Consider the following 11,224-nt stretch of genomic DNA (forward strand, 5'->3'; position numbering starts at 1 on the left):
GAATTGTTGAACATATGAGTGCTATCAGGAGACAAGATCACACTTTTCTTGTCTTTTGTCATTTTGAGTCTGCAAAAGATTCTAGTATGATTTCTAATTCTTGGGCATTTAGAGGGTTCTCCTGCATAGGAGAGGTGGTAACTGTGATAGAAAATTGTTACAAAGAGTTTTTGAGTTGAAATCGTAAATCCCGACTGCCATGTCCACACTAATACGTTTTCATTTGAAAACGCATCTTTTTCTCTCGGTTTTGGCCTCCCGTCCACACTGAGACCGCATTTTGGTCAAGGAAAACTGAGCTTTTTGAAAACGCCATTTTCGCGTTGCAGTGTTGACTGTGAAAACGGAGGCTTTTGAAAACGATGATGCATGTTATACCAATAGATATCTTCTTATGTCTCTTCCGTCTGTATCATCTCAGTGAGTTTTTACGCACGCACAGTATGGCGAATTCAACGTTTTCCTATGTTTCAGTGTGGATGAGAAACATTCGGAAAACGCTAGTGTGGACGGAGAATGTTTTAAAATGAAAACTCAGTTTTCAAATGTGTCCGGATTAATGTAGACGATAGATTTTGCATGTTTTTTGTAAAGGGAAATTGTTGGTTTGACAATTATCCCTCATTAATTAAGATCAGCTGTCAACAATTTGCAATTGTGCCTATATGAGTGTGTTGTTGCTTTTCTGTCTGATGAGCACTGAAGAAAGCATGGGCTGAAACATATTTGGTCTCTTTTTAAAGACACTTTGTCACTTCTGCATATGGAAAATTAACAGTGTATTTTTGATAGACCTTTTTTGGTCTGATTGGATTTTTCCATTGTGCTGACTTTTCCTTTTGTTCTACAAAGCAGTGAATTTATAATTTGTTTTTGAGTGCACACAATTCTTGTTTGCTGAAATTAGAAATGTTGTTACAATGTTATCCTTTGGTTTAGTGTACATGCAGTGTCTTTTTAACATTTAATCAGTCCAGAGACAGAAGATGAAACTGGCCTTAACTGTTAATGGATGTGTGCTGTCCTTGATAAATAAATAAACACTGATTATATTTTATTGTTTATTATACATGCTTTCGTATAAAACATGTACAATATAACACAATATAAATATTAAATATTTACAAATGCTCCTTTAAACATATGAATATACTACATAAGTGCTTTAAGATGCCTGGTAACTGTTGATCTCTGATTTTGTTTGCCTTGTGCTGCTTTTTTTTTTTTTCTGGAGGGAGACTAACCATCTTCTGGGTGAGCTGGGACAGGGGTGGAAGGCTGCTCTGAGCTCTCTGCTTCAGGTGTGAAGTGCTTATCTAAGGGGCTTAATGGTTCTGCTTCCCCAGTTTAAGTTTGCACTTTTTTTATGTGGAGGTGGCTCACACACATCTACATGGTCCTGTACATAATTATGTAATGCAGGGTAGGTTAAAGGAGTGTTTCTTAAATCTAAAGATATATCTACCGTTTTAAACTATAATGTAATAGGAAATTGAATAGACAACCTAGACAACATGGGAGCTTAGGTAAAGCCAGGTTTAATTTTTCTAATAAATCTGAAAATAATTTAAAACAAGAGGGAAGGGACTTACTGTTTGCTGCCTCCACACCTTCCTCTGCTTCTGCCTCTGCTGCTCAGTCATCCTGAAGTTTGCTTCCTGTTGAAGGGAACTTGTACTCCCTGTGGGGTCCCAGAATGCACAGGTACACATGTTGTGGTCCTGGATGGCATAGGTAATCCCTGGGTAGTTGAGACATGCATGCTCAGATGCTAAGCCTCAGTTTTTTCTCTTTATGGTCCTGGTTAGCATTGCTGCTCCCTTCAGAGACTTGGTGGGCACTGCCTTTGGTGGTGGAAGCCTGGGAAGCACCCACTGGTGCACCCGTGCCGATATTGGGCTTCTGTCAGGTAAAGGTGTTTCCGGTGGGGACTTGGAAGGCATGGGTGCACCCTGTACAGAATAGGCTTGAGGCTTCTGCTGCATCAGTTCCTTCCTCAGCACCTCAGGGATTTTTAGTCTTTGCCTCTGTTTGGTCTTATACAGGTAATCCCTGAGGAGAAGAGGCTTGAGGTGACAACTGCAGCAGCTCCTACCTCAGTGGTTTAGAGATTTTGGGGGGTTTGCCTCATTGGGGTCTTTTTGGGCACAGGTACTCCTTAAAGAGAAGACGCTTGAGGCTTCTGCTGCAGCAACTCCTGCCTCAGCAGCTCACGGATTTTGTATCTTTGCCACTTTGGAGTCTTTTGAGCTCGGGTGCTCCCTGAACCGAAGAGACTCGAAATGACAGCTGCAGCAGCTCCTGTCTCAACAGTTCAGGGATCTTTAGTCTTTGCCTCTGTTTGGTCTTATTGAGGACAGGTACTCCCTGAGGAGAAGAGACTCGAGGTAACAACTGCAGCAGATCCTGCCTCAGTGGTTTAGGGATTTTGGGGGTTTGCCTCACTGGGGTCTTTTTGGACACGGGCACTCCCTAAACAGTAGAGGCTCAAGACAACAGCTGCAGGAGCTCCTGCTTCAGTAGCTCAGGGATCTTCAGTCTTTGCCTCTGTTTGGTCTTATTGGGCACAGGTACCCCTAAGGAGAATCCAAGAATAAACTCAAGTGTTGTAAATGTATTTATTTTCTGTATAGAGTCAGCTCTCTTACAGCAGAATGTGTCCATTGGTTGCAGTGCTTGTATATGCCATTTGAAACAGGCCCGGGTCAGTTGATCTGCAGGATGTGCAGAATTCTGCGCACACTGATCTCCGACCTGCCATTAGTGTTTACTAGCAACCATCTTGAGATACTGCAGGGTGTTATGTGCTGCAGTGTTGTAGGTATTACTGCTGATCATCCCTGTACCGTGGTACACCATCACCAGCAGACCAAACACTGGTACTGGCCGTTCGCTCTCAGCTCATCTACTAAACACAAACACACAAACACACACATATCAAACATATCCAGCCCTGATGACACAAAATGTTACAAACTGAGAAATGGAAACCAACCGATGTCTATGTATGTGACCTGAAAGCCCAGCTCCAGTGAGATCTCCAGCAGCATCTGAATGGAGTCTGTGTTTGGGATGCTAAGTGACGTCCTCAAGAGGAAAATCTTCTCCCCCGTTTACTGACGTAAGCTCCTGCCTCAGTGGCTCAGGAATTTTGAGGATTTGAGGCCTCACTGGGGTCTTTTGGGCACAGGCACTCCCTGAACAGTAGAGGCTTGATACAACAGCTGCAGGAGCTCCTGTCTCAACAGCTCAGGGATCTTTAGTCTTTGCATCTGTTTGGTTTTATTGGGGACAGGTACTTCCTGAGGAGAAGGGGCTCAAGGTAACAACTGCAGCAGCTACTGCCTCAGTGGCTTAGGGATTTTGGGGGTTTGCCTCACTGGGGTCTTTTTGGTCATGGGCGCTCCCTGAACAGTAGAGGTTTGAGATGACAACTGCAGGAGCTCCTGCTTTAGTGGCTCAGGGATCTTCTGTCTTTGCCTCTGTTTGGTCTTATTGGGCACAGGTACTCCCTAAGGAGAAGATGCTTGAGGCTTCTACTGCAGCAGCTCCTGCCTCAGCAGTTTAGGGATTTTGGGTCTTTGCCTCTCTAGGGTCTTTTTGGGCACATGTTCCCCCTGAACAGAAGAGGCTTGAGACGACAGCTGCAGCAGCTCCTGACTCAACTGCTCAAAGATCTTTAGTCTTTGCCTCTGTTTGGTCTTATCAGCCACATGAGCTTCCTGAAAAGAAGATGCTTGAGGCTTCTGCTACAGCAGCTCTTGCCTCAGTGGCTCAGGTATCTTTAATTTTTGCACCTTTGCGGTAGCACAGGTGCTCTCTGTAGAGACTTGGTGGGTATGGGTGTTTCTTGGGACTCCGCGGAGACTGGTGCTCCCTGTGAGGATCTAGCAGGCACAGGTGGTCCCAGTTCAAAAACAGACTTTAGCAGATGATGATTTCTTCTTTGTTGGGACACAGTAGGCATAGGTGCCCCCTGTGGGGATCTTGCAGTCACAGGTGCCTCCTGTATCTTCTTCTCACTCCACTTCCTTCGCTGTTGCCTCCACTGCTTAGTGGTCTTCAGTGTGGCTTCTGAGAATTCTGAGTCCCTCCACTCAGCTCTCTTAGACCCAGCAGACACAGGGTGCTCCCTATGGGGACCCGCCAGGCACAGATGCTGTCTGAGGCTTCTTCTGCAGCTCCATGGGCAGGTACTCAGCCTTCTCCAATGCATCACTGAAGACCAGGGATGAGGTGAGGTTTCCTCTCTCAGCTTTCTCAGGTCTGGCAGCCAGAGGTGTTCCCCGTGGCTTTTCTGCCTCCACATTCTCCTCTGCCCCATAGTCTAAATTGTTGGATCAGATAAACTTAAGTGCATGGACTCAACCTTTTCAGATGCATCACTGAAGACTTAGGATGTCGTCCGTCTTTTCAGTATAGGCAGGCATAGGTGCTCCCTGTTGGGACCAAGTCTTAAAAAGTGAAGCCAGAACATTTTGTTTGCCCGTGGGTGGCAGGTCCCAGAATAGGTCATAAACCCGGCCCTCTCCATGTAATCTAATGGGACGTGAGACAAACTAAATAATTAAATTTCACTTAAAATATTTTTTCCGAAGATGTTTTTTTGTCATTTTATGTTGTTTTTATCAGTTTTTTATAAGTTCGACAGTTCGTTTTTTAAATGTTTGTTTTTAGCTAGTTATGTAATGCTATAAAAACAGGAGTGTGACATCATGATTGACAGCTTTTATGAGCGAAATGAGGCACAAACAGACATTTTCAGGATCTTCAGGAGATTGGAGTTGTATTGACCTTATTTTAACGCAAGCCTCTTGTACGGCAATCAACAGACCAAATTGGAGCAATCAGGCTAATTAGGGGCATGTGCTTGCAATTGTCTCTGCGGGAGTGTGGGCAAAATATGGCTCCACTTCGCTCTCTACTGCGCAGACTCGAGTCCAGAGTTCACTACTGCGCAGACTCTGGTCCTAAATCAGCACAACATGTTCACACCCTATTGGGACATTGGTGGCTTCACTTTTCTTCAATGGAAGAGAGTTAAAGAGTGATTTAATATACTGAAAGGTATTGTGTTGATTTTAATGAGTCATTAAATTTCAGGAATATAGGAGGATATTATCTGTATATGGGATAATAATGAGAAACAAGTTTAAAAAACTATTTTCATTACTTTGATTATTATTATTATTAATTTACATATTAACATATTAGTTTCTAGCATACTTGGTGTGCTGAGGCTGAGGGCTTCGAACTCAGAATTTAGCCCGAACCCAAAGAACTGTTGTGGGACAGAGGTAAGTTGGCTGTATATACAGTATACTTACTATCATGCTAACTGAACTGATTATCTGAATATGCTTCTTCTAAACTTGGTCTAATCATGTCTAATTTAAAGACCTGTTTGGCAAAAAGTATTCAACTGCAAACAGTATAAAGCAGGTAATGTGCTTGCAGTTTTGCAGACTTGGTCTGAAGATTGAACATAATATGAGTGAATGGTTTCACTGAGTGTGCCTCAAATACAGCTTTTAGTGTGTAAGCTGTTAAAAAAATATGTCTGAGTCAGGCTTCATGCAGTGGCAAACACAAAAACAAGTACATCTGATTTATTCCAGTTCGAGTTTCACTGCAAATTTGGCTGTAAGTGTAGTGCTTTGCAACATCCAAGAATAAACTCAAGTGTTGTAACCCAGAAATTCATTTATTTTCCGCATAGAGACAGCAGAATGTGTCCATTGGTTGCAGTGCTTGTGTATGTTGTGTGAAACAGGCCCAGGTCAGCCAGGATCAGGATGTGCAGGACAGAATTCATGTGCACACTGATCCCAGACCTGCCATTAGTGTTTACTAGCAACCATCTTGATATACTGCAGGGCGTTATGTGCTGCAGTGTTGTGGGCGTTACTGCTGGTCATCCCTGTACCGTGACACACCGTCACCGGCCGGGTGGACAGTTCCACCAAACACTGGTACTGGCCGTTCACCGTCAGCTCATCTGCAAAACACACAAACGCATATATATCAAACATATCCAGCCCTGATGACACAAAATGAAAGAAACTGAGAAACATGAACCAACCGATGTCTATGTATGTGACCTGAAAGCCCAGCTCCAGTGAGATCTCCAGCAGCATCTGAATGTATTCCGTGTTTGGGATGCTGAGCGGCGTCCTCCTCAAGAGGGAAATCTTCTCCCCCGTGCACTGCCGTAAACTTTCCACATACACACGTGAAGGTGGGCTCTGAGGACCACAGGGGACAATGAGTCAAACCTGGACATGTGAGCACATCTGATTTGATTTAAATCCTAACTCCTCCACAGTACAATCCTCAGCTGCTCATTTTGTGTTTGTGAGCGGGAGCGGAAGCACCTCATGGTGACTCATTCAGCCGTGATCTGATTCCAAAACAATTCCGTATGCTGAAATATTAATGCATCGGCACAAGAGCACAAATCATTTATGAGTCAAGGTGACACGTCAAATTTAGTTTTAAGGGTTTTTCTTCAACTTTGGGCTCTTTTATGTTTCAGAGGATGATTTTGCTTTTATTACATGAAGGTCACATTAAAACTGCATTGGTAAAAAGTTCCCAATGCAGTTTTAATGTGACCTCACTTTTGCTACTTAACTGTGCAAATCTTATTAGGTGTATCTTTTGCCCTTGTCCCATGCCAAGGTTGTTAATCTAAAACTATGAACATTTATCATAATGTTATATATTATGCCAGGGTTTACCAAATGCTGAAAAGCTAATTACTCAAAACATACAAATGTGAAATTAAAATAAACCGAACTGCTAAATTAATTGAAAGAGGGTACTTTAGGATATTCCCAGATCTAAACAATGAGTGAGTTACACTACCAGTCAAAAGTTTTTTTAACAATAAGATTTTTAATGTTTTTTTTTCTATGTTAAGTCTCTTCTGTTCACCAAGGCTGCATTTATTTGATCCAAAGTAGAGCAAAAACAGTTACATTTAGAAATATTTTTACTATTTAAAATAACTGTTTTCTATTTTAATATATTTTAAAATGTAATTTATTCCTGTGATCAAAGCTGAATTTTTAAATTTTATTTAGCATCATTACTTCAGTCTTCAGTGTCACATGATTTTTGAGAAATCAATCTAATATGCTGATTTACTGTTCAAGAAGCAATTTTTATTTTGTATTATTATAAATATTTAAAACAACTGAGTACATTTTTTCAGGATTCAGGATCCAAAGAACAGCATTTATCTGAAATTATAGAAATTAATACTTTTATTTAGGAAGGATGCTTTAAATTGATCAAAAGTGATAATAAAGCCAATTACAAAGAGATTTCTATTTCAGATAAATGCTGTTCTTTTGAACTTTCTATTCATCAAAGACACTTAAAAAAACTACTCAGCTGTTTTCAACATAATGATAATAATAATAATAATAAACAACAACAACAATAATTTTTTAGCAACATATCAGAATATTAGAATGATTTCTGAAGGATTATGTGATTGGAGCAATGATGCAAAAATTCAGCTTTGAAATCGCAGGAATGAATTACATTTTAAAATATATTTAAATAGAAAAGTTATTTTAAATAGCAAAAATATTTCAAAACTGTACTGTTTTTGCTGCACTTCGGATCAAATAAATGCAGGCTTGGTGAGCAGAAGAGACTTCTTTAAAAAAAAGAAAAACATTAAAAATCGTACTGTTCAAAAACTTTTGACTGGTTAAAAAGCATTTTACTGTGAGACTGTTATGTATGTCTATTTTTAAGGCTGGGAAAAATAACATGCGGATTTCTGCACTTAATATTAGCTGTGTAATGTGTTTTACTTCCTGAAGAAGCTGTGCAAATATCTTTTCCCCAAATCTGTTGGCTAACATTACAGTACATTTATATATCTACAGTACAGAATATATTGAAAATAAAAGTGAAAAATAAACTTTACTGAGAAAAAAATAATGACAACTCTTAATCAAACGGAGGCAGTGGATAGATGATTGACAGAGACACTGACATTATATAAACTGGGACATTTATTATAATGGGTTTAATGTTTTAAACTCACTTAAATTATTAGCTGTGTAATGTGTTTTTACTTCCTTAAGTAGCTATGCAAATATAGGTAAATATTCTTTACCAAACTCGTTGGCTAACAAATGTTTAATTTTCTGTTCTTGTTAAATAATAAATAAAACCAATATTACACTGTAACGTTGACTGGCTATAACTACTCATATTATCCACAAAAACAGTGTATCAGTGAGACTGGCCTTCACTTTCAGTACTAAAATAACATTAAACAAATATTTAAAATACCAAATACATTAAACATTTCCAAACTGATTTGGAGATATAGTGTCAAGATATATTTATGATTACAACGTTATTTTAACGTTAGATGTGACTCATAATTAATTACAGAAATATGTGCAATAAATTAGGTAAAAAATGTTAACCTCCAATAAGGTTTTCTGAAAATGTCTTCTTAATATTCTTTGTTTAAATAAAGAATTTATGGTGCAGAAACACAGACACATCCCACTGTAACTTTTATGGATGGGTCCAGAATATGAGAGAAAGAATCACAATGCAAGAGTGAACAGATGAATGTCACTTACCCATGTGATCTCCGGAGATCCGGACAAACTCTGCAGTTTCCCCAGCATGCGTTCAGCTGCTGCACGTCTGGCCAGCTTTTTGGAGCTGCCGGAGCCTGATGAGCAAAAGCACATCACAAAGCATCAGTACTTGAGAGCTCAGCGTGACGCCACGGTATGAGAGAGCAGCTAACAGCACCTGACTCCTCCAGTCCTTCCAGACGGCATGTAACAGTGAATTCCTTCATGTGATCAGGCCCTGCCTCCATACACACCACATACTCCGGCAGACACCAAACCCTCTGCATGGCCAGCTCCTGACAAAACACACAGCACCATTCAAATACACCCAGAACAAACAAATACAGTCTAAAAAAAAGACTGACACGGAGGAATAAAATGTTGAATAAAATCATTGTTTTTGTTTATTCTCGTAGCTTCATAAAATTACGGCTGAACCACTGATGTCACATACTTTTTTAACAATGTCTTTACTACCTTTCTGGACCATTAACTTGTCAGTTGCGTTGCTGTCTATGCAGGGTCAGAAAGCTCTCGGATTTCATCTAAAATATCTTAATTTGTGTTCCAAAGATGAACACAGGTCTTACGGGTTTGGTGAGTAACTAATGACAAAATTTTAATTTTTTGCTGAATTATCCCTTTAAAGCTGTAGGAGGTGTTACAGTCAGAAATTTTAATCTCAGACGAAGAAGAACAGTTCACTTTCCTAACCTGCAGTACTCCTACAGGATTGGATGTGTCACCGACTTCAGGAGAAAGACCATCTCTCTGATCACTGTGAAAGATGAAAAAAAACAAAACAAAACATGGATTAGTGTTAACTTAAGCAACTGATCTATAATAGCTCATATCACAATCTACAGTATGGATTTTACTTTAGCTGGGTGTCTCGTTTCAATAACTTCAGGGCGGCTTCTGCAGCTTCATGTTTAGCTGCCTTTTTAGTAGATCCTTGACCTGTAAGAACACAAATATTATCTGTTAAATAACTAGTGCGCACTAAATATTATTTATACTTACTAGATGGTATTTCAATAAATATACACTGCTCTCCAAAAGTTTGGAAACGCCCTAGAAAAGTGGGGTTTTGGAAAATACTGGCATGAATCCTTTTTAATTTCTGATAATTTTGCACTGAAAAGGGACAACACAAACTATGAAAACATATTTATACATAGAAAAAGCTTACATTTTCCATTCATCAAAATATCCACCATTAGCAGCTATTGCAGCTCTGCATAATCTGGGCTGAAATTCATTGTATTCTAAACTTAATTGTCAATTAATTGTTGAGGCTATTAAGGTGTGCTGACTTAAAAATCTTTTAAAAACCTGGGCCAAGTTTAAACCAGTAACCAGGCATCACAGCTGGCAAAGGGGCATGTCTGACTTTGACATGTATATACTACCAATATTATGCAATCAAAATAAAAATTATTATTGCTGGTGTTCAAAGACAATGTCAAGTTACTTTAATGTATTTGCACCAAAAAAATGATAAGGATTTATGCTGATATCGTCCAAAACCTTTGCCAGGGGTGTTTCCAAACTTTTGGAGGGCAGTGTATGTGACCCTGGACCGCAAAACCAGTCATAAGTAGCATGGTTATATTTGTAGCAATAGCCAACAATACACTGTATGGGTCAAAATGACTGATTTTTCTTTTATGCCAAAAATCATTAGGATATTAAAGATCATGTTCCATGAAAATATTTAGTAAATTTCCTACTGTAAACAGATCAAAACTCAGAACTTCATTTGAGCAACTTTAAAGACAATATTTAGATTTTCTTGCACCCTCAGATTCCAGATTTTCAAATAGTTGTATTTCGGCCAAATATTGCCATATCCTAACAACCCATACAACAATGAAAAGCTTATTTATTTAACTTTCAGATCATCTACAAATCTCAATTTCAAAAAAACTGACTCTTATGACTGCTTTTGTGGTTCATGGTCCAAATATGTATGCAAATATATCCGACCTTTGCATGTGATGTCTCCTAAGGTGACACTGAACATGAAGGAAGGCTGATGCGTGTCTCCGTCAGCCTGGATGAGCTCGTACACGGGCGCACTGCCGATTTTAATGCCATATTCGTGCAGGATCTGGATGGGTGTTTTTTCCTGACAGCGCTGATTAGCCATGGTTGTGGCACTGAGACGAGAACAATAATGATGTACCATAATACAAAGATGCTAAATAATACTACAGTCCGCAAAGACAAATACAGCCAAGAAAACATCAGAAACATGCAGATACTGAGCACTGAGTAAAAGACATTCCATTATAACATTAACAATACACCCTGTCTATTTGTGTATACAATACACAGTCTGCCATCGGAAACCCTAAGGATTTTACACTACATTTACAGACACGTACGTGTTTAGATACAACAGTTGTTAAAAATATGTTTCTGTGCGTGTAGAAGAAAAGAAAAACAGCCTGTATGGCAAAACGTAAGAGCTTCTTACTGAGAATCAGCCATTATTGCTATCCGTGCCGCTTCTACGTGGATTGGCAAACGCACTAGCCAATAGTATTCCACTATACTGTCTATAAGCCCCGCCCTCCACACCCTACTGCGCCAGAGCCCCT

At 39.7% G+C, this 11,224-nt stretch overlaps 1 protein-coding gene across 2 annotated transcripts; it reads right to left on the bottom strand.

The window, feature by feature from the left end:
- Positions 1-5,751: 5,751 nt before the first annotated feature.
- Positions 5,752-11,146, bottom strand: prkra (protein kinase, interferon-inducible double stranded RNA dependent activator). 2 transcript variants are annotated; one of them, XM_051119667.1, is made up of 8 exons: positions 11,101-11,146; positions 10,608-10,780; positions 9,497-9,578; positions 9,333-9,396; positions 8,797-8,914; positions 8,619-8,713; positions 6,083-6,245; positions 5,752-5,998 (listed from the first exon to the last, which is right to left on the bottom strand). In XM_051119667.1, exons 1-8 carry the CDS (start codon positions 11,112-11,114, stop codon positions 5,841-5,843), a joined length of 867 nt encoding a protein of 288 aa, XP_050975624.1. In that variant the 5' UTR covers positions 11,115-11,146; the 3' UTR covers positions 5,752-5,840. The 2 variants fall into 2 exon arrangements, with proteins under 2 accessions (XP_050975624.1, XP_050975625.1); XM_051119668.1 differs by having other exon boundaries at positions 11,009-11,129.
- Between the last annotated feature and the right edge of the window lie 78 nt (positions 11,147-11,224).

The sequence above is a fragment of the Labeo rohita genome, chromosome 9, assembly GCF_022985175.1.
Source record: "Labeo rohita strain BAU-BD-2019 chromosome 9, IGBB_LRoh.1.0, whole genome shotgun sequence".
Taxonomy (NCBI): Eukaryota; Metazoa; Chordata; class Actinopteri; order Cypriniformes; family Cyprinidae; genus Labeo; species Labeo rohita.